This window comes from Rattus norvegicus, chromosome 1 (assembly GCF_036323735.1).
Source record: "Rattus norvegicus strain BN/NHsdMcwi chromosome 1, GRCr8, whole genome shotgun sequence".
Taxonomy (NCBI): domain Eukaryota; kingdom Metazoa; phylum Chordata; class Mammalia; order Rodentia; family Muridae; genus Rattus; species Rattus norvegicus.
Window position 1 is genome coordinate 92,675,971 of NC_086019.1, and position 22,197 is coordinate 92,698,167.

At 49.7% G+C, this 22,197-nt stretch overlaps 2 protein-coding genes across 5 annotated transcripts; both read right to left on the bottom strand.

Annotated features, from left to right (window-relative positions):
* Window positions 1–3,063: 3,063 nt before the first annotated feature.
* Window positions 3,064–10,350, bottom strand: Selenov (selenoprotein V). Of its 3 annotated transcripts, none has more exons than NR_146923.1 (6): window positions 9,662–10,350; window positions 7,718–7,742; window positions 7,547–7,600; window positions 7,374–7,448; window positions 7,158–7,295; window positions 3,064–3,174 (listed from the first exon to the last, which is right to left on the bottom strand). NR_146923.1 is itself a non-coding variant. In NM_001166396.1 (6 exons), the coding sequence occupies exons 1-5, from the start codon at window positions 10,296–10,298 to the stop codon at window positions 7,218–7,220; spliced, it is 981 nt and encodes a 326-aa protein (NP_001159868.1). In that variant the 5' UTR covers window positions 10,299–10,350; the 3' UTR covers window positions 3,064–3,174; window positions 7,158–7,217. The 3 variants fall into 3 exon arrangements, 1 of the variants encoding a protein (NP_001159868.1); NM_001166396.1 differs by having other exon boundaries at window positions 9,550–10,350; NR_146924.1 differs by lacking the exon at window positions 7,374–7,448.
* A 3,256-nt stretch (window positions 10,351–13,606) lies between these two features.
* On the bottom strand, window positions 13,607–22,155 carry Dll3 (delta like canonical Notch ligand 3). 2 transcript variants are annotated; one of them, XM_006228611.5, is made up of 9 exons: window positions 21,274–22,155; window positions 20,860–21,141; window positions 19,836–19,893; window positions 17,966–18,208; window positions 17,604–17,821; window positions 16,016–16,238; window positions 14,153–14,732; window positions 13,922–14,006; window positions 13,607–13,804 (listed from the first exon to the last, which is right to left on the bottom strand). In XM_006228611.5, exons 1-9 carry the CDS (start codon window positions 21,334–21,336, stop codon window positions 13,799–13,801), a joined length of 1,758 nt encoding a protein of 585 aa, XP_006228673.1. In that variant the 5' UTR covers window positions 21,337–22,155; the 3' UTR covers window positions 13,607–13,798. The 2 variants fall into 2 exon arrangements, with proteins under 2 accessions (XP_006228673.1, NP_446118.2); NM_053666.2 differs by having other exon boundaries at window positions 17,954–18,208; window positions 21,274–21,346.
* Window positions 22,156–22,197: the final 42 nt, after the last annotated feature.

Consider the following 22,197-nt stretch of genomic DNA (forward strand, 5'->3'; position numbering starts at 1 on the left):
ATTGAACACAGAACTAGGAAAAGTGCAAAGTGGGTAAAATAGCATGCCAAGGCCTGGTTATCCCTGGTGAAGCTACGAAGGCTGGGCTCTCCAAAGGTGTCACCTCTACCCATGGCCCCATTCCCACACGATCAACCTTTGACAACTCACTGAAGTACACTATGGCTGCTTTCTTGGCATCGACTGCATTTGATCCTTCTGCCCTGCAGGAATGTTGATAGCTGTACATGCCCAACCTTTGTGCTCTCCTGCCTGACCATACTGGCCTTGCCACATGTAGCCAAGTAGAGTTGACACCTCCAATCTCAGACTCAGAAAGTTAGGACAGGATGGTTGAGTTTGAGCCTAGCCTGACACACACGTCATTGTGAGACCCTGTCTGAAAAAAAAAAATCTTAGCCACTGTGAATGATAAAGGTGAGACGCTGACATCAGTCTCCATTTGGGACACTGCAGCTCTAGGAGCAACGTCTCCAGAGACTTGCTGTCTCTCCCACTTTTGCAGGGAGAGGAGTTCAAAACAGGGTCTCTGTGTAGCCCTGGCTGTCCTGGAACTCCATAGACCAGGCTGATCTCAAACTCAGAGATCCACCTGCCTCTGCCTCCCAAGTGCTGGGTCTAAAGACGTGCCAACATCAGCTGGCCTTTTTTTTTTTTCTATAATGCAACTTTAGGATCGATGTGACTATTTTTTTACCGAAACGGGTGGCATTTTTTTATCTGGGCTGCATTAAATCTGTGTGTGAATGAGAACTGGCGTCTGTGATGTGTCTTGTGCAGTTGTGTGGAACTTTTCAGGTTGCTTCATGCCCTTTGGGTTTTAAAGCTTTTATAGGTCTCGCATGATTTTTGCTAAGAATATTTTGGGATTCATGACTAATGTGAGTGAGGTTTCGTTTGTAGATTGGATGCTTTCTAAGTGCTCGCACTTACATTTCTTTAAGGGTAGGCACCCTTGCCACATGGTGAATGTGAGGCCAGGGGACCATTTGCAGCCTTTTCCCTTGCATCACATGGTTCCCAGGCGTCCAGCTTGGCCAAAACAACTTTATCCACTACACTGCCCCATCTTGCCACCACCGTCTCACAAATAAACCACAGTTTTACTTATTTTTTAAAGACTTATTGATACATAAGAATGTTCTGTCACCATATCTGCATCAAGATTATTCCATCATTACAGATGGCTGTGAGCCGCCGTGTGGGTGCTGGGAAGTGAACTCAGGTCCTCTGGAGGAGCAGCCAGTGCTCTAACCACTGAGCCAACTCCCCAGCCCTCAGTAAACCATATTTTTTAGATAGGCTCTCACTACATAGGTTGTAACCCTGGCTAACCCGGAACTCACTATGTAAACCAGGCTGGTTTCTGGTTCACAGAGATCCTGCTGGAATGCTGAGGTTAAATGCATGTAACACCACTCAATAGTTTTGCAGCATCCTATTTAAAAACTTAATTTGTTCTTAAATATATGGGTGTTCTCCCTACATCTATGCCTGTGCCCTCAGAGGCCCAAAGACACTGTAGGATCCATTGGAACTGGAGTTAAAGGTGTACAATGTAGGTGCTGGGAATTGAACCCGAGTCATCTGGAAGAGTTTGCTTAAAGATGGAGCCTGAGCTGAGCGTGGCAGCAAGTCTCTTAACCCGACAATGAGGAGGCAGAATGCTTTGGCTCTTTCTGTTCAAAGCCTCATCTATGTAACAGAACCCGGGACAGCCAGGGTTGCAGAGAGAACTTGTCTAAAAAAAAAAAAAAAAAAAAAAGTGGAAAGAAGGGACTTCACAAAAGTTTCCTCTGATTGCACACACAATAATAATAACTATCGGCCTGGAGAGATGGCTCAGTGGTTAAGAGCACTGACTGCTCTCCCAGAGGTCCTGAGTTCAAGTCCCAGCAACCACATGGTGACTCACAACCATGTGTAATGAGATCCGATGCCCTCTTCTGGTGAGTCTGAAGAGAGCTACAGTGTACTCATGACTGTTAAAAAATAAATAAGGCTTTCAAGAAAAATAACTATCAAGTCACTCAAATTTACAAAGTATTTTTTTTTGGTTCTTTTTTTCGGAGCTGGGGACCGAACCCAGGGCCTTGCGCTTCCTAGGCAAGTGCTCTACCACTGAGCTAAATCCCCAACCCCACAAAGTATTTTTAATTTGAAATATATTTTTGAAAAGAGAAGAAAGCCTTGAGAGCAACTGCAATCCTTCTTTCCATTTCAACAGTTTGGTTTGGTTTGGTTTGGTTTGGTTTGGTTTGGTTTGGTTTGGTTTGGTTTGGTTTGGTTTGGTTCGGTTGACAGGGTCTCACTATGCAGCTCTGGCTGTTCTGAAACTCAGGGATCTGCCTAACTCTGCCTCCTGAGTGCTGGGATTAAAGGTGTGAGCCACTGTGCCCACCTGGCTTTGACTTTTAGCCATGTCAGTAGGATCAAAAGTTTTCCAAACATGTCTAGAATTAGGCTGTTGGGAATGAAGACATGACAAAAGTTACAGACCGGCTTTGACAGGACAAGGCATCGAGGCTGGACCACCTGGAAACTTGTATTCCTCTAGCCTTATATTCCAAGTGATGGATCTAACCAGCTTCCCATCACTGTCCTGAAGTATCTGAGACAATCAGTGTATACGGAGAGAAGCTTCACTTTGGCTCATAGTTTCAAAGGCCTCAGTCCATGGTCACTGGCCCTTTGCCTTGGGCCTGTGGTGACAGGGTACATCGTGGCTTCTCATGGTGGAAGAAAACAAGGAGAGAAAGGAAAGGTCTGGGATCCCAATGTCCCCTTGCAGTGCACACAGCCAATAGCGTAACTTCTTCCTGCCAGGCCTTACGTCCTGATGTGGCCTCCACTGCCTCCCAATAGCAGCACAGCCTGGGAACCAGGCCTTTAGCATTCAAGTCTTTAAGGGCATAGAATGGACCTTCCCTGTCCTTCCTCCCCACTCTGCCTTGAACCAGATGGGGAGATGCTGAAAGCCCAGTAGCAGGTGACGGTCTCAGACCTTAGGCATTAGTGTGGTGGTGACAGACAGCAGACATTGTCAGACGCCGACACAGGGAAGCAGATTATATTTTTCTTTACTCTCCCAAGCCCTAACCAAGCCCCAGCCACCATCAGAAAAGGACCTGGTTTGGCAGCATTTCAGCCCTTCTCATCATCCCGCTGAGGTTCCTGAGACAGGGAGAGAAGGAAAACAAAATAGTAACAATTCCCTGTTAAAATATTGGTATTTCTATAGGGCTTCATGTGAGGTATATGTATATGTGTATGTTAACCTCTGAGCTACATGGCCAGCACTTTTGTGGTTGTTATGTGTGGCCTATGTGCACTTGTGTATGTGGGTGCATGTGTTGTGTGCCTATACACATATGTGTGGAGGCCAGAGGCAGATGGTAAGTATCTTTTATCACACTCCAACTTATTTTCTGTTAAGGTTTATTTATGTTTATTTTATAAGTAGGAGTGCTTGCCAGCATATAATTCTGTGTATACCATGTACACGCCTAGAGCATGAAGAGGTCAGAAGGTGTTTGATTGCCTGGAACCAGAGTTATAGATGGCTGTGAGCTACCCTGTGGGTGCTGGGAACTGAACTCAGGACCACTGCAAGAGCAGTAAGTGCTTTTTTTTTTTTTCCCCCGGAGCTGGGGACCGAACCCATGGCCTTGCGCTTGCTGGGCAAGCACTCTACCACTGAGCTAAATCCCCAACCCCCAGTCAGTGCTCTTAGCACCTGAGTCATCTCTCCAGCCCCTTTAACACAGATTCAGTTAAACTGACTTGGCAGTGAGACCCTGGGACTCACATAGTTTCTGCCTCAAAACACTGGAGTCACAAGAATGTGTGGACATGCCCAATTTTATACCCAAGTGCTGTGAATTTGAACTCAGCTCCTCTCTCTTCACAGCCAGTGCTCTTACTCACTGAGCTAGCCCCTTAGCCTCCCCAGTCTTTTGGTTTCTTAAGACATGCTCTGAGGAGTCCATGTTGTCCTCACACTCCCAGTGAGCCTCCTCCTGCCTCAGTTTACCTAGTGCTTGTAAGTGGGATTACAAGTATGAGCCACCATGCTCAGCTGTAAAAAAAACAAAAATCAAACAAAAAAAAGGAGGATATTTTTGAGATCCTTGACTGGATACTAGATAATCTGAAGACGTGTTTTTCAGGTATCATAATGGCCTCATCTTTCCATTTTTAAAACTTTTCTCTTAGAGCCAGGTGGTAGCCCACACCTGTAATCCCAGCATTTAGGTGGCTGAGACAAGATATTCTACAATTTTAGGCCAACTTGAAATAATTATTAACTCCCAAAATCTAGAAACAAAAACTTTCCGTATCAGGCTCAGAAGTGGAGTGCACCAGTGAGGGGCTGGGGGCGTGGCTCAGTGGTAGAGCCCCTGCCTAGAATCCCCCAGTGAGGGGCGGGGGGCGTGGCTCAGTGGTAGAGCCCTAGAATCCCCCAATGAGGGGCTGGGGGTGTGGCTCATCAATGTCTGCTTAGGAGACTAAATCTCTTCGGCTCATGCTCACAAGTTGAAGGAGAAAATCCAAGCATCGATGGTATATAAGTCATTGCAGACATCTTTTAGTATCTCTTTTTTTCTTTTCTTTTCTTTTTTTTTTTTTTTTTTTGGGAGCTGGGGACCGAACCCAAAGCGCTCTACCACTGAGCTAAATCCCCAACCCCATCTTTTAGTATCTCAAATATTATCTATGTAAACATCTTAAAATAATGCCAGATCATCTTTGTATACTATATCTACAATCCAATGCAGATCAACGTAGCCCAGTACACTAGCCACATCTCACTGTTGAGTTGAAGTGTGTTGTGGCAACTACAAACTGGGTTTTTAATGATTTTAGCTTTGGTTAGTCTTTTGTTTTGAGACAGGGTCTATCTATGCAGTCCAGGATGGCCTCAAACTCACCTCAATCCCCCTGCCTCAGCCTCCTGAGTACTGGGGTTACAGGCATGTGCTGTTACACCCTATCTCAAAATAATAATAAGACAGGAGAAAAAGTGGATGCAACTCCACGGTAAAGCTCTCACCTCCCATGAGTGGGCTTCAGCCCAGGTCTGATGCAAGATATTTGATCACATTGTGAGTTCTGAAATTGTGTCATTTACTGAAAAAATCTGTTTCTAGCTGTGGTCTGGCTCAACTCTTAGTACACACCTTTAATCCCAAACTATGAAGGTAAAGTTAGTTTGTAGAAAGAAGCACCCATGTTTGAAAGCGATGTCTAATCGAGTGGCAGACAAAGTGATGAATCAGAAATATTTGACAGGGGGTTGGGGATTTAGCTCAGTGGTTGAGCGCTTGCCTAGGAAGCGCAAGGCCCTGGGTTCGGTCCCCAGCTCCGAAAAAAAAAAACCAAAAAAAAAAAAAAAAAAAGAAAAGAAAGAAATAATTGACAGAACAGGATCTGCCCACCTCTCAGGAGGAGAGAGGGGAAAGGGAAGCTACCTAAGAGATCAATGCAGAGAGAAAAATTTAGAAAGGGAGGAGTTTTACTGAGACAGTTGTACAGAGGCAGGTTGCAGAGAGAGAACAAGCTAGACACAGATGAAGACAGAATGAGTTGGAGAATGAGAAGGATCCAGATGATTAGAACAGATTCCCTAAGTTAGTACGAGGCCAAGCAGAGCAATTCAGTGAGAAACTGAGAGAAGACAGATTGAATCAGCTTGGAGAGGAGTTTGAGTTGAACCAGCCAGCCAAAGTTCAGGAAGAACAAGAAAGGGTGAGCTTACTCAGCAGCAAGTCTCAGGCTGAAAACATTCTAGGCTCAGATAAGATCGTACAGAGGCTAGAAGTTTCCAGGACTAGGCCTAGGTTAGCAGATGGAGGAGGAAGTCTCCGAGATGACAATTACATCAGGAGAATAAAAGTTACTCTACACAGTTCAATCTCCAGCACCGAAAGAAAATGGGAGGAATGAGAAGAGGGTGCGAGGAGTGGTGCAGTTGGTAAAATGGCTGCCTAGCATATGCAGGCTCTGGCTTCCACCACAACACCTAAGAATCTGTGGATGGTGATCACACCTGTAATCCCCAGCAACTGGAAGGTAGAGGCAGGTGGATCTGTAGTTGAAGGTCATTCTCAGCCCCATAACAAGTTTGAGGCTATCCTGGGTTATGTAAGACTCTGTCTCAAAAGTGGGGGGGGGAGTTGAGGGGTGCTCAGACGTGTAAATCCCAACACTTAAGAAGCTGAGCCAAGGGGCTGGGGATTTAGCTCAGTGGCAGAGCGCTTACCTAGGAAGCACAAGGCCCTGGGTTCGGTCCCCAGCTCCGGAAAAAAAAAAAAAAAAAAAAAAAAGAACCAAAAAAAGAAGCTGAGCCAAGGGGCTGGAGAGATGGCTCAGTGGTTAAGAGCACCGATTGCTCTTCCAGAGGTCCTGAGTTCAAATCCCAGCAACCACATGGTGGCTCGCAACCATCTGTAATAAGATCTGATGACCTCTTCTGGTGCATCTGAAGACAGCTACAGTGTGCTTATATATAATAAATAGATAAATCTTTAAAAAAAAAAAGAAAAAGAAAAAGAAGCTGAGCCAAGTACTGGAGAGATGGCTCACTGGTTAAGAGCACTGACTGCTCTTTCAGAGGTCCTGAGTTCAATTCCCAGCAACCACATGGAGGCTCACAGCCATCTGTAATGAGATCTGGTGCCCTCTTCTGGTGTGTCTGAAGACAGCCATAATGTACTCACATACATAAAATAAATTAATTAATTAAAAAAAAAAAGAAGCTAAGGCAAGGGGATTGCTGGGAGTTCAAGGGCAGCCTGAACTACTTAAAGGCTTCTAGGACAGCCTGGGCTCTACAATAAGACTGCCTCAAGTGGGGGATAGGGGAGCAGCAATAATGCTCATTGAGTAGAGGAGTTTGTTGCCAAGTTTGATGATCTGAGTTCAATCCCCAGAAACTACACTGTGGAGTCTCCTAACTTCCACATACATGTTATGATGTTATGGCCTCTCTCTCTCTCTCTCTCTCTCTCTCTCTCTCTCTCTCTCTCTCTCTCTCTCTCTCCCCCCCTCTGTCAATATAAAATAAAAATAACAGCAGTGATGTTCCATGGTTTTGAGGGTGAAGGTCAGCTGAGCTGTAGTAGATCCTAGATATTGCCCTGCCCCTATTCACTTACTTGCACGCTTCCTCATGACCCTCCATTGCACCTCACTCATGTCCAGCTCCACTATTGCTGCTACCTTTTCTTGATCTCTTCATCAATAGCACCCACAAGTTTCTTCAGACTAGTCTCATCCACAAAGCCATCGCCTTTCTGGGTATGAAGGAGAAAGAGTCCAGATGTGACTCAACCTCCCAGTACCCCTTCTCCACCCTCTGATCCCAGAATCACCTTCTTGGAATGGATCAATTTCCCATCCACAAACACTTCAAACTCCCCTGTAACCTGGGTAGCTCTTTCCTCCTCCTGGCAAGAGAATGTTGTGGGTGGAGGAGACTGAAGATTTCTCAGGGGTCTGGGAACCCTGACCACTCCTTCCCCCGCAGGGTTACCGGTACACTTACAAACTCCAGAAGGTTTGGAAATTGATGCTCCAGGGTCTTTTTCAGTAGAATGTACTGAGAGGGAAGAGATGGGGTTATGGAGTCACAGGGTGATGGGAGTGAAACAGGGACCCCCACCTTCCAGTGTTTGCATCATTTGCTCCCTTACATTCTGAAGGAGAAACTACTCACCCGAAGGCCATAGCTTCAGAGGCCACTGGAAGCAAAGAGCAGGGGAAGGGAGGCAGGAAAGAAATAAGGGAGACATTATAGCAGCAGTGAGTCTGAATCTGCCCCCATCCCTGCCTTCCTGGACACCTCCCCCATTCCCATGGTACCATTTCAGGGAGAAATCCTCCTCCTCCTCCTCACCTTCCTGGGTGCCCACGTAACTGTGCCCATCATCCCTCCTCCTCCGTCCCCCACCTTGCCCAGCTCCAGAACTCTCTTTGCTGGTCTTTGAACACTGCAGGTGTGCGCTGCCTCGGGGCCTTGGTACTGGTAGGTGGTTGCAGAATGCTCCTTCCTCCCTAGGATGTGCATGGGTCCTCTCCCTTCCTCAGGTCACCTCAGCGAGGCTTTTTGACCCTCACAGTAGACACTGTGACCCTCCTGGATGCCTTCCTGTGCATCCTGCCTGCCCCTCCACACTAGCATGTCAGAGCTACCAGGACGGGAGTCTCCTGTCCTGGTGCCACAGACACCTGATGGGTGTCTAAACAGCTGTCGAGCCAGGCGTGTGGTCCATACTTTAATCAGAGCTCTGTGGATTCCAGGTCAGCCTGAGCTACATAGCGAGTGTTCTGAGACAGCCAGGGCTACATAGGGAGAAGAGGAGGAAGAAGAGGAGAGAAAAGAGGAGAGAGAAGATTGGAGAGGGAAAGAAGGGAGAGAGAAGAGAAGAGAAAGCTTGGGAAGAGAGAAACAGACACTGTGGGACAGGAGATGAGCAGGTGGAAGTTCCCTGGCAGGGCCAAAGGAAGGAGGAAGAGTGTGAGTCAAGGGCCTGGAGTTCTCCAGAAGCAATGAGGAAGACAGCCTTGACCTGTGCTACTCCACTCAGGTCACTTCATAAGCCTGAAGCAGCAACTGAGAGCTGCTTTCAGCCTCTAGAGCCTCTGTACTTGTTCACCGGCTGCCCCACTATGTCCCCCCACCAACACCACCCCCCACTTCCATTTCCACTCTTCATTCAGCAGCCTCATTCCTCTTCTCTGAGAAATGGTGGCTCAGGGGTCACCAGGGAGCAAAACCATCCTGACCACCCAGCTTAGCTCGGACATGGACGGCCTCTCCTCCTTCCTCAGGAAGTGCCTCTCTGCTCATAATTCTGCAGGTTGGCATAGGCTGTGCACTGCTTGGCCTGCTAGGGAAGCCAAGGGAGGAGTGGGAACAGATTCCCAGTCATAGGAATCACCAGTGAATGCGTGTATGAATCAATGAATGAGAACACAGTTTAGAGCCATTGATCATGCTGATGTTGAATGGTTGAGGGTGGATGAAGCTTAGCACTTCTACCCATCCTTAGAAATGAACCAACAAACGAACGAACGAACGAACGAACGAACGAACGAACGAACGAACGAACGAACGAACAAGAGTGAATGCATGCATGAAGTTGAGAGGCAGGATTCAAGCAGCTAAATGAATGATTCTGACTGCCAGGTGGGGAACGCACTAATGAATGAATAAAAGCGAAGGGCAGCAGCCAAGTCGTTCATACAGATGTTTGAAGGGAGAGGAGTGAATGAAGCCTAAAGTCAGTAAATGTGCAAATGAAAGCGAGCGAAAGAGTAAAGATCAAAGGCGGAACGCAAGGGTAGGTGGGAGTGAATGAAAGACGCTGAGAGCCAGGGTGGGAAACTGAATAGAGCTTTCTGATCTCAGAGGGACAGAGCGGTGGCAGTCAGAACTCTGTGGATCTGCCTCCCTACCTAGCGCGCACACCCGGGCCTGCACATACATGCCCCGAACTCCAGCACCTGCCGGGTCCAGTTCTTTCGAGGGTAGGGAGAGCCCCTCACCAGTACATCACACGGATCAAGATTCTGTTGGCCGTTGGGACGTCCTCGCTGGTGGAGGGGACCTCCTTAGTGGAAACGAAGTTCTGTGCTGGGGAAATTGTGGAGAGCTTACCCAAATCAGGGGTTTCCTTCAGCGGGGAGGCCAAGAACTCTAGTGTAGGTTTGGGGCCCGGAATGGGGTCCAAGGTACTGGAGGCCATGGCAGTGGAAGCCAAGGAGTCAGTGGGAGGGGCGGGGTCCGGTATGGAGCCGTGGGTCTCCGAGGAGGCCGAGGGAGTGAGCACTGGAAAGGGCCCCTGGATGGCCTCCGCTAGGCTGTGGATCGAGGGCTTCTGCTTTTGAGCGAGCGTGAGATCCTTTGAGAGAGAGCCAGCACCCCCGGAAGAAAGGGGCTGTGCCGCGGGCAAGGCCAAGTTCCGTAAGAATCTCACTGGAGAGATCGTGGGAAAGCTCCGACCTTGAATGGAGGCCCGGACTGGTGCTGGAGTCCGCACCGGTGCTGCGGCCGGGACTGGGGCTGGAGTTGGGGCTGGGGTTGGAGTTGGGGCAGGGGCTGGGGCTGGAGTAGGGAACCGAATTGGAACAGGGTTAGCAGGAGTCCGGACCCGGATGGATGTTCGGACCGGAGACCGGTTGTGCGCCGGGGTCGAGGCCCTGACTGGGGTCGCGGTTCGGACGGGAGTGGGTGTCCGGGACGGGGTGTTTGCCCGGACTGAAGAGGGAGCGGGGTTCCGCGCCTTGTTATTCATGGGGACCAGGTGAGACCCGCGTACCCCAGGCTGACCCTCCCGCTTCGCCCTGCTTCCTTGGGCGGGGAGAACTTTCGCACCCAGGGTTCTAAACCCGAAGCAACCGCAAGCAGGCACTGTTACACCGGATTCCAGTCAGGCAGAGATTCCACGCTCTGAGCTAGGGAGGCACTGCTCTCCTCAGATCTCACCGAATAGACCCCGCCCCTGTCCCGTCCCCAGAGGGAGCCGACTCTTCCTAGAGCTTCCCACCGCCACCGCCACCGCCACTCTTGAGTTTAGCGGATTGAGTTCCTTAAGCGCCCTCCTAGCGGTGAGGATTCCAGAGACAAAGCATCTCTGCCCTCCTTGCTTCCTGTCGGTGATAGGAGGTCACACCCAGTATCAGAGGGACAGCCCAAAGCCTTCAGAGCAGGGGAGAATTCCAGCAACCGTACAATTCAGAAAGGAGATACCTTTCTGCAGGATTAGAGAGGAACTCTGAGACTAGGCCACAGCTACAAAGTCCAGAGAAAAATAGCCACAACCCACACAAACAATGCAATTTACACAGGAAACAGAAGCTATGCAATTGCCCAGTAAGTAGCTGAGTCATGATTCTCACACTGGTTTGTGAGTAGGCGGTGTGATTTTTTTTTTTTTTTAACCTCAGGAGAAGGGTCCCTGAGAGTGGTCAAAGTGAGACCCTGTCTTCATGCTGTATCCCCAGCTCCTAGAACAAGATCTGGGTCAACTAATTCTGTGGAACCCGAGTTAGGGAGATAAAGGGGAAGCAGGCACCAAAAAAGGGGACAAGTTTGAGAGCTGGAGTGCAGGCAGAAGGCAGAGGTGACAAGGATTGGAACCAGGGACAGTGACCATGTAAGGCCATCCAGACTTCACTCTGAAGCTCGAAGTTTTAACAGGGGGTGTGGCTCAGTTGATAGAGAGTTTTCACAAAGCCCTGGTCCCCGTGCCACACAAACCGGTTATGGTGACTCAGGACCCTACTCCAGCACTCAGGTGATAGAGGGAGGTGGATCAGAAGTTCAAAGTCACTCTCAGGCACATATTTAAAAACAAACAAGCCTCAGGATACATGTGACCCTGTTGATGTCCTAAGAGATGGCAGCATCTCCCCGTGGCTTTTGGGCAGTATTTCTACCCCTTGGAACATCCTTCTGGGATGGGGGGGAGGGGCACACACATAGACCCAACAGTCCATAATGATGTGGATGATGGTGACAGCTTGGGCCGTGTTGTGTCACAGCTCAGCCTCAGGAGGGCTATTAACTATATCTGCCTGACTGAGACCCCAGGAAAACTCTAGGCCTCAGAATGCAGACCTGCTTCGTGGTATACAATGTTTCATGTACATGACCACCCACACTGTTGCCAGAAGTCAATGCAGGCCATGCTGCCACAGGAAGAACAGGAAGAACAGGAAGAACATCCAATGTTTATACTAGGAATTGACCTGGACCCTGGCACATGCCCTTCTCTAGTTGGCTGGGTTTTAAATTTATTTTTGTTTTGGTTTGCTTTATGTTATCTTTGAGAAAGACATACAGCTTAGGTTAGCCTTAAACTTATGATCCTCCTGCCTCAGCCTTTTTCCCCCCTTTCTGAGACAGGGTCCCACTATATATCCCTGGCTGTCCTGAAACTTGCTCTGACCAGACTGACCTTGAACTCACAGAAAGTCACTGCCTCTGCCTCCCAGGAGCTGGGATTAAAGGCCTGTGCCACCATGCCAGACTCTCTTGGCTGATTTTAATTATATTTTAATTTTAATCTAATCCCCTGTGCTACAAGTCTAAAACTGTTAGTGAGTCCTACTATCAAAGGACCAAGCCTAGTCCAGCGCGGTGGTATATGCCTATAATTCCTGGTATGGCAAGAAGCAGAAGCAGAAAGGTGCTGCAAATTTGATGCTAACTTGGTTTACAGCCCAGTAGATCTACAGAGTGAGGGAGTTCCAGGGCAGCCAAGGCTACAGTGAAACCCTGTGTTGAAAAACAACAGGCTGGAGAGATGGCTCAGCAGTTAAGAGCACTGACTGCTCTTCCAGAGGTCCTGAGTTCAATTCCCAGCACCCATGAGGGTGGCTCACAACCATCTGGTGTGTGTGGAGACAGAACCTTCATATAAGATAAATACATATTTAAAAAGAAAAAGAAGGGCTGGAGAGATGGCTCAGCGGTTAAGAGCACTGACTGCTCTTCCAGAGGTCCTGAGTTCAATACCCAGCAACCTCATGGTGGCTCACAACAATCTGTAACAGCATTTGATGGTCTCTTCTGGTGTGTCTGAAGACAGCTACAGTTTACTCATATATAATAAATAAATCTTTAAAAATAAAAAGAAGGGGGGCTGGGGATTTAGCTCAGTGGTAGAGCGCTTACCTAGGAAGCGCAAGGCCTTGGGTTCGGTCCCCAGCTCCAAAATAAAATAAAATAAAATAAAAAAATAAAAAATAAAAAATAAAAAGAAGGGGCTGGGGATTTAGCTCAGTGGTAGAGTGCTTGCCTAGGAAGCGCAAGGCCCTGGGTTCGGTCCCCAGCTCCGAAAAAAAGAACCAAAAAGAAAAGAAAAGAAAAGAAAAGAAAAGAAAAGAAAAAGAAAAACAACAATGAAAAAGAAAAAAAGAAAACCACACAGTGGCCCTCAACCTTCCTAATGCTGTGACCCTTCAATCAATTCCTCAACCAGAAAACCATTTCATTGCTACTTCATAACTGTGATTTTACTACTGTGATGAATCGTAAATATCTGATATGCAGGATCTCTGATGTGTGACCCCTGTGAAAAGGCTGTTCAACCCCGGAAAGGGTTGGGGCCCACAGGTTAAGAACTACTGGTTTACATAATGAGCTCCAAGCTATCACAAGATCCCGTCTCAATTTAAAAGCAACAAAATCCTATTATTCCCCTTATGAGACAGTTCTTTTTCTTAGCTTCAACATCAAAAATAAACTTCACCCGTTGGGGTGGCCTTTAATCTCAGCACTTGGGATGCAGAGGCAGTTGGATCTCTGTGAGCTCGAGGCTAGCCTGGTCTAGGATGGCCAGGGCTTTTTTTTTTTAAAGATTTATTCATTTATTATATATAAGTACACTGTAGCGGTCTTCAGACACACCAGAAGAGGCCATCAGATCTCTTTACAGATGGTTGTGAGCCACCATGTGGTTGCTGGGATTTGAACTCAGGACCTCTGGAAGAGCAGTCGGGCCTCTTAACCGCTGAGCCATCTCTCCAGCCTCCATGGCCAGGGCTTTTACAGAGAGAAACACTGTCTTGGGAAAAATAAAAAGTTCTCAGCCTGATGTAGTTGATCAAAATAAGAACCTTTATAGATGTCTCTGGGGCGATAACAAAAACTAGGTTATAAATAAGCAATATGTACAATAAAGCCCTATTAAACAGCCTCCAGTCGGTGTGGGGCAGGGATTGGACACACCACAAAGCAAATAAAATCATTCAGGCTCCATCTCCAGACGATGGCAGAGAAGGAGCAGCATCAGGCCTGGAAAAAAAAAATGAGAAAGAAGCATTAGAAAAGATATTGGGGGGTAGGAGGAAGCTGACTGCCACTGAGCCAAGTGCCCAAGACTTGGAATGTGGGAACCTGGGACGTGGCTACCTCTCGTGCGTAAATGGAAGGGGCTGGTATGACATAAATAGATCGAGAGTCCCCATCTTCGGGATGATTCCAGTCAGCCGACGAGCTGTGGGAGGAGAGAAACAAGGAACGATTCAGACCCCAACGATTCTGACTCCGTCAGAAGAGGGCTATGACACCTGGGTAAGAAAGTCCGATCGGATAGAACCAAGCCAGTCAATTGGTCACAGTGACAAGATGTGCCGCCCTCACCTGGGGCCATCCCCAGCACCGTCTTGTAACCTCAGGTTGTTGAGTGCATCCGGGAGCGTGTGGACCGAAGGCTCCCGGGTCCCGGAAAGCAGGCGAGTCCCAGTATCCCGGCCAGGACCTCGGCGGCGAACGTGGATGAGCAAGAGAGCGGCGCCGGCCAAAGCTGCGGCCGCCAGCAGCCCCAAGGCGGGAGGCAGAAGGAAGCGCTGTGAGTCAGCCTGCCTCAGGCCCCGCGGAGCCGCGGGCACGGCGTCCGCGCCGTCGGGGCGCACAGCGAACTCGCATCTCACACCCATGTAGCCGGGCGCGCAGGCGCAGACAAGGCCGGAGAAGTGGGCGTAGCAACGGCCTCCATGGGCGCAGGGGCGAGAGGCGCAGGGGTCCGCGCGTTCCCGACAGTCGCGCCCGCCGAAGCCCAGCGCACACGAGCAGCGGCGCGCGCCGCCGCCCTCCACGCACGTGCCGCCGTTGGCACAGGCGCGGCCGGCGCAGTCGTCCAGGTCGTGCTCGCAGCGTGGCCCGGCGAATCCCGCGCGACAGCGGCAGCGCAGCGCATGTCCCAGGTCAAGGCAGAGGCCGCCTGCGGGGAAACGGTGTCAACGCCAAGCGATCACTTGCACCTTACGCCTCCTTGAGTCTTTTCCACCATTGGACCATACTTTGTAAGTTTCCGGTCTGAATATCTAAAGAGCCACGTCTAGGAGCCAGCTGGCTCTCGTCCGTGCCTTTTTAAATTTTTGAACAGATCTCAGTGTATAGCTAGCCTGGAACATAGGATTCTCATGTCCTCTCCTCCAAGTGCTGGGGTTACAGGAGCGGGCCATCATGCAAGGTTGTCCATGGCTACGTGAACCTAGTCATCTCTTTCCCAATCCTTTCTCCCCCGCCCACCATTTTTTCCTGGGCGGGGGCTTCCCCCCTCTTCCGATGCCCTTTTCTCTGGGAAGCCCTCCTGCTTTTCCTCCATTTCAGCCCAGAGCCACTGTGCCCTGTGCCCTCATCCAGCCCTGATGCCTTTGAGTCCTAAGAGTGGGCAAAAGAGGCCCTGGAAAAAGGCAGCGGCTGGTACTTGCCAAAGGGCATTGTCTAGTACAGTCCCTTCTGTCACTCAGTCCAAAGGAAACAATTAGCCCATGCTAGCTTTGAATTTATGGTCCTCTGGCCTGGGCCTCCAGAATGCTAGAATTAACTATGCCAACATGTTCAACTGTGAACAGTATTTCAGACTCACTGTATCTACCAGGGTCTTTACATTCATGATCTTACTTAACTCTTAGAGGGTTTTGTTGTTGTTTGTTTCGGGATAGCCTGGAACTCATTATATAGCCCAGAATGACCTTGAACTCCTGATCCTCCTGTCTACCTTCTAGAGTGCTCGGGTTTATAAGCACACGCCACATCACCCAGTCTGTCCTCATTTAATCATTTAATACCTGTGCCAAATCAGGGCTCTCCCCTGCTTAGAATCTTCCTGTGGCTCCATCTCACTCAAGGAAAAACCAAAGACACCTTCTACCACCATCCAAGCAGGTTACAGGGTCTGCCCCTGTCACCAGCCTAACCTCGTCCCTCACCAGTCTGTTCTGGCCACACTGTCCTCCCTCTTGAACCACAGCAGGGATTTTGGCTTCTCTCTCTCTGCTAAATCCTCAATGCCTAAATTAAAGCTTGACGGTAAAATCTTAATAAAGACCTATGAGATGAATATTCTTCCTGTTTCATAGCACAGACTAGGCAGAGGGAGGGGGGTCATGTCCCCAGGACTTGGGGCACACAGGGCACACAGGCAGCTTTCCCACCCAGGATCGTCTGAGCATCAGAGACTCCACCCCAACCCCGGCCACTCTGGCTTCCCCACCTCACCATTCTGACAAGGCTGCAGGCTACAGCGGTCCACCCTCCTCTCACAGTTAGAGCCTTGGAAAGCAGGTGGGCAGTGACAGACATAGGCAGAGTCAGGATCTTCACCGCCAACACACAAGCCGCCATTGAAGCAGGGTCCATCTGCGCATGTCACCCCGCTCACCTCACATCGAGGCCCATAGAATCCCCGGGGACAGGCACATTCAAAGGAGCCCGGGGTTTCCTGAACAGAGAGACAAGGGACTTCTTGGAGCCAAATCCCTCCCTTCTCCTTTACCACCATGGGTGGCTTTGTTCAAGCCCAAGTCCCCAGGTTCGGAATTTCCCCTAGGAGCGCTGCTCACACGGCCATGCTGTTACTTCTACACATGAAATCCTAAGTGGGGGAGGAGCTCTGGAAGCCCAGAGAGCTGTTCATTCCCATCATGCCTGAGCCTATCACATGACACCTACTTGCCCTGCCTACACACACACACACACACACACACACACACACACACACACACACACACACACACACACACACACACACACTATGCTCACATTCTCCACGAGAGCAATTTTAAAAGGCAGGTCTCGGTTCCCCGGAGGCCAAGTTGGCCTTGAACTCAGGAGCCTCGCTGTCCCAAGTGCTGGGGTTACAAGAATAAGCCACAGCATGCCCACAAAAGCTTCTTTCCTGCCCGGCCCACCCACCTGAAGACAAAACTCAGCACCGTGCATGTGCAAAGCAAGCGGTCCAACACTGAGCTATGTTTCCTGCTCTTCAATACCATTTCATATCCTAATCCTACTTTAAGGTCCAAGATGCAGGCAGGACAGCCAGCCTCCAGCAAAGCTTCCCAGTTAGTTGCTTCCTGGCTTCCTCCCAGGCCACAATGTTACAGAGCCAGGGGTGGGGTTGGGGTGGGGAGCGGAGGTGCTGGAACTCACAAGGTAAAGTTCTAATCAGGTCAGCCATGGTGGTACAAACCTGTAATCCTAGCACTCAAGGTGGCCAAGGCAGAAAATTTAGGAGTTCTAGGCCAGCCATTGTTACTCAGAGTTCTAGTGAGGGCTCTATATAGCTAAAACCTATCTCAAAGAAAGCAGTGTGGGGTGGGCTTGCCAGACATAGTAGCACACTCCTTTAATCCCAGTGTTCATGAGGCCTAGATAGTTCTCTGGGAGTTCAAGACCAGCCTGTTCTACATAGTGAGCTCAAGTCTAGCAAGGGGCTACACAGTGAGACCCTGGGGTATAGGGGAACCACCAGGAAGATAGTTCAGTAGGTAAACAATTTCTGTGCAAACATGAGGGCCTGAGGTCAGATCTCTAACACCCATGTAAAATCAGGCTTGGTAGTGCACATCTGTGAGCTCTGTGATGCTGAAGGAGTAAAGACAGAAAGACAGACAGGTCAGCCAGATGGGCCAGCTCTAGGCTCAGTGAGAGTCCCGGTCTCAAAATTAAATGGAGCTCGATAAAGATACTGGGTACATCTGGCCTCCACATGTGCACGAACATGCACTTATGCATACACACACACACACACACACACACACACACACACGCACGCACACACACGAGTTGTAATTAAGATACTGACACTACAGCTGCCCCCATTGGCACATGGGTTCCCATCACAGGGTCCAGGCCCAGGTAAAAGGCATCCAGTGCCGGCAGGACCAGAGACCCGGGAGTTCAGGCAGCTGCTGGTGGAGACAGGGACCGTGCAGAGGGGTCCAGTCCAGCCCTCCAGGCAATGGCATTCGTCAGGTTCTTCACAGTAGCCGTGCTCAGGGCTGCAGCCCGCTCGACATACGGCTGCAGGAAGCAGAAGAAAGTCAGAACAAGATGTGAATGTTAGAGTAGGTTGGGGTCCTCAGTTCCGTAAAGGAGATCAATGGGGTGTGAGAAGGACTAGGATCCGCACTTAAGCAGGAAAGCAGGACACACTTAGGGACTCACGCGGGGCTTCACACTCGTCTGGGAATGGCGTGCAGGGGCGCAGTCCTGGGCCACACCGCGAGGGGGCGCTGCGCGAGCGGCACAGGCGCGCGCAGGCGGCCCCAACCGCAGGGGGCTCACAGCGCGCGCGGTATGAGAAGTGCAACTCCCATGCGCCTGTGCGCTGCACATCGCGGGCCCACGGGGCTCCAGCAGCCAGGCGTCTGCGACCGGCCACACGCGCTAATAGGTTCCAGGCGGGCCCTACGGGGAGAATGTACAACATTGGGATTCAGGTCATCTCCACCCCTCCTGGGAATTCCTTGTCGTGGATAAGTGAAGAGTATAAGACCTCCTTAGCAAGCCTGCCCTCCCCTTAATGCACCTAGGGTACCTGCATGTCATATCTAGTGTTAAGAAAACAGGATTCTCAGAAACCAAATTACTCCGGTATTTGCCACAAAATATTTGAATATTTAAATAGGAGACTTCTAACAACTTGCGACGTCAAGATCAACGGACAGGATCTCCAAAAGTGAGGTCATAGCGCCCCCTCAAGGTCATTTTATGCATAGTGGCTCCACTCATGCCTACAATCCCAGCAAAAGCCTCAAAAAGAGCGAAGGGTTAAGCCAATTGGATGGCCCAATAGTACCAAGGGAGGAGCCTTATCCGGAAAGCTAGGAAGAGACGACCAACCTTAAAGTGGTGGCTCATGTTCATAACCCAGCACTCAGGAGGCTGAGGCAGAAGAATTGTGAATTCAAGGACAGCCTGGGCTACACGGGAAGTTCAAGGCCTTTCTACATTATGTGACAACCTGTTTCAAGAAAATGACTTAAATTTTAAGTGAAGCATAGTGGGGGGCAATTCCTGTAACCCTAGTATTCAGGAGGTAGACGGGAAGGGCCAGAAGTTCAAGACCAGCCTCAGTTATATGGGTATTTCCAAGACAGCCTAGGCTACAGGAGACACTGTTTCAAATACAAAATCAGGGTCGGGACTGGAGAAATGGCTCAGCGGTAAAGAGCAGCTCTTCCAGAGGACCTGAGATCAATTCCCAGCAACCACATGGTGGCTCACAACCATCTGTAATGGGCATGTCTGAAGTCAGCAACGGTGTACTTACACACATTAAATAAATAAATAAATAAATAAATAAATAAATAAATAAATAAATCTTAAAAAAAAAAAATCAGGGTCAGGGAGATGGCTCGGCAGTAGAAAGTGTGCCAGGAATCTACCAGGGAGGGACTAGGAGCAAGGTACAATGGGTCTTGCATAGCATGTGGGGAGTTTGTCTCCATTACAACAGGATACAATAAATGGATTCAGGAGTCCTTTGGATGTCTCATTTTTGTATCAGAGATGCTCAACCTACACAGGACATGGTCCTTACATTGCTCTATCAGAATAGAGTTTATTCAGGGATTGGGAGGGGAGTCAAGAGAGTAGTAGAGGCAGAGAAAGGAGAGAGAGTAGAGAGGTAGAAACTGGCCGTAAGCACGTGGAGAGAGAGTGGAAGGGACAAGAGGACAGAGCAGGAGCAGGAAGGCAGGAGCAAGAGCTAAAGTACATTTTTATGCACATAAGTAGTATACAAGAGAAAAGCAAAGGATCTCCTAGAACTACAGTCATGGATGTGAGCCACCCCAAGGGTGCAGAGAACCTGGTCCACAGAGCAACAAGCACTCCCAACTGGTTGAACCATCCCTCGGGACTCTTCTATACCCAAATTGCCCACAAATTTAGAACCACAAGCCCAGCACCACATCCCGGGGCTATGATGACATCACAGGCCCGGCATGAGTGCTCGACTTTAGCAGCGAGCCTCATTCTCTGTCCTGCACCCCACACTGCCCTCCCTACCAGTGAGACTGAAGCCACTCACCTGCAGCACGCTCTCCCAGCTGCTCTCTCCAGGTTTCAATGATGAGGGAAAAGGTGCCCTGGTTGAGCAGAGTGGGGGAAGAAGAAAGAAAGAAAATCACTGGTCAGGGCTAAGGAAGCTCAGGGAAGACCAGAACACAGCATGGAATCTGGAAGCTGGTTTTAGGACTAAGCGATGGAGCATCCCCAGAGGGAGCCAACCAGGGGGCCAGCAACATTTTTGGTCTCATTCTGGATTCATACCTGTAGTCCCAGCACTTGGGAGATGGGAGTGGAAGCAAGAGGAGTCTCAGGAAATTCAAGACCAGATTCAACTACATAGTGAGTTCAGAGACAGCTGGGCTTGTCTCTAAACAAAATACAGACAATGACAAAAAAACAAAACAAAACAAATAAACAAACAAAAACCAGGATGAGATTCACTGGGTAAAAAGCTCTTCCTGAAAAGCTTAGCTCAATCTCTGGGTCCCACAAAAGACAGAACTGAGGGGCTGGAGAGATGGCTCAGCGGTTAAGAGCACTGACTGCTCTTCCTGAGGTCCTGAGTTTAAATCCCAGCAACCACATGGTGGCTCACAACCATCTGTAATGAGATCTGATGCCCACTTCTGGTGTGTCTGAAGACAGTGTTACTACATATAATAAATAAATCTTTAAAAAAATAATTAAGGGGTTGGGGATTTAGCTCAGTGGTAGAGCGCTTGCCTAGGAAGCGCAAGGCCCTGGGTTCGGTCCCCAGCTCCGAAAAAAAGATCCAAATAAATAAATAAATAAAATAAAAAAATAATAAAAAAAAAGACAGAACTGAGATTGTCCTCATATCGCTGTAGCGTATTCGTGAGTATGACACACACACACACACCATACATAACTAAACAAAACCACAAAAAGATGAGAAGCCCAGTTTTTAGACATCCCTGAGGGGTCTAAGAATGTGGGTTTCAGGGGAGGGGAGAGTTAAGGCTCTGGGGGAAGAAAGAGTATCCGGGAGCTGGGGGACAGAAAGAAGTGGAGGTTGGGCTTACCGGCCAGGCATCGCGGAAAGGCACACGCACGAGGCCATCAGGCAACGACAAGGCAGCCGCTGGCACTCCAGGCTGCTCCGTGTAGACCGGGCCGCTCGTGCTCAGTGCTGCGCCCAGGGCGCACAGGGACTCGGCGGCCTCCTGGGAGACTCCCGGTTTCAGGCAGACCCTGAAGAAGAGGCGGCAAGGGCCTCGGGCGTTGCAGGGGGAGCGTGGGGTCCCGGGGCCTGGTCCTGGCCCGAAAGAATGAATTTGTAGCTCGAAGACACCAGCTGGCAGTGCCTGGGACAGAGATGGCCACAGGGTTAAGGGACCTCGGGGACCTAGGTGTCTGTCTGCCCCACGAAACTCTCTAAGACCTCCACGACCCGACCCCATCTGTCCCTTTCCTTTCTGTATCCCTCAGAATCTGACCTGGGGAAGGAGAAAAGCCAGGATCAGCGTCTGGGGAAGTGAAGACACCTGCAGGGAGACCATTGCTTTTGGGGACAGGATGAGGAAAGTCTCAGGAATCGCAGCTGCTGGATCCCGGACCCTTATATCTGAGAGGACGCCCCGCCCCCTCAGGCCAGCCTCCTGGCTATAGACAGGGAGAGGGGTCTCAGGGAAAGAGACAGAGTAACTCTATGTGGGCGAGTTGGTGAGGTGATTGATTGCATGCACCAATCTGAAAGTGACAGGAGCTAATAAACCTCTGTGTGCCTGAGCAGTACAGGTAAGGCCTACTGAAAGATGAACTGATTGTGTGTGTGTGTGTGTGTGTGTGTGTGTGTGTGTGTGTGTGTGTGTGTGTGTGTGTGTGGTGGGTGGTATATGGCTCAACCTGTGTGGACAGTTAACACGGCTGCGAGGTTAGAAAGATCTCTAAGAGTCTGTGCCTACTGGAGTGGGAGAACGGAAATACAGGTGACTTTATTGTAGCCGTGTGCATTCCTTTCTATCATGTATGTACTTTTGTGAAGTCCTGTCCACTGTGGAGGACCCTATGAATCCGTGAGTGCTGTGAATGCGTCTCCAGCGGGCTGTGTGTGAGGTTAAAAGGAAGCGTGTGTTTGGGAGACCCACAGATGAGGTGGTGAGTGAATAAGAATGCTGGGTTCTTTGTGTGGACCCCTGTGTGTTTGCATGCGTGTTTCCCCTTCTTAAAACAAAGCCTCCCTCCGCGAAGCCAGCATAGCCACCAGACGCCAGGCTACGAGCCTCGACTCGGAGGGGCCTCCCAGCTGTATGTAAATGTCGCCATCTGCCGGGCGGCCGTGCCCCTCCCCCTCGGGCCGCAGCTGGGCCTCCCATTTGGGCTCAGGAAGGTGTGAGGGGCAAACGGGCAGGAAATTAGTC

Excerpts from the sequence above, each read along its gene's own strand:
- Dll3 (NM_053666.2), bottom strand. The coding sequence starts at position 21,336 with ATGGTCTCCCTGCAGGTGTCTTCACTTCCCCAGACGCTGATCCTGGCT. Across the intron at positions 16,239-17,603 it reads CCAATGGGGGCAGCTGTAGT|GAAACCCCGGGCTCCTTTGA; the intron begins GTCAGTATCTTA and ends CTCTCTGTTCAG. Across the intron at positions 14,733-16,015 it reads CCTGCAGCCTTGTCAGAATG|GCGGCCTCTGCCTTGACCTG; the intron begins GTGAGGTGGGGA and ends GTTTCCCCGCAG.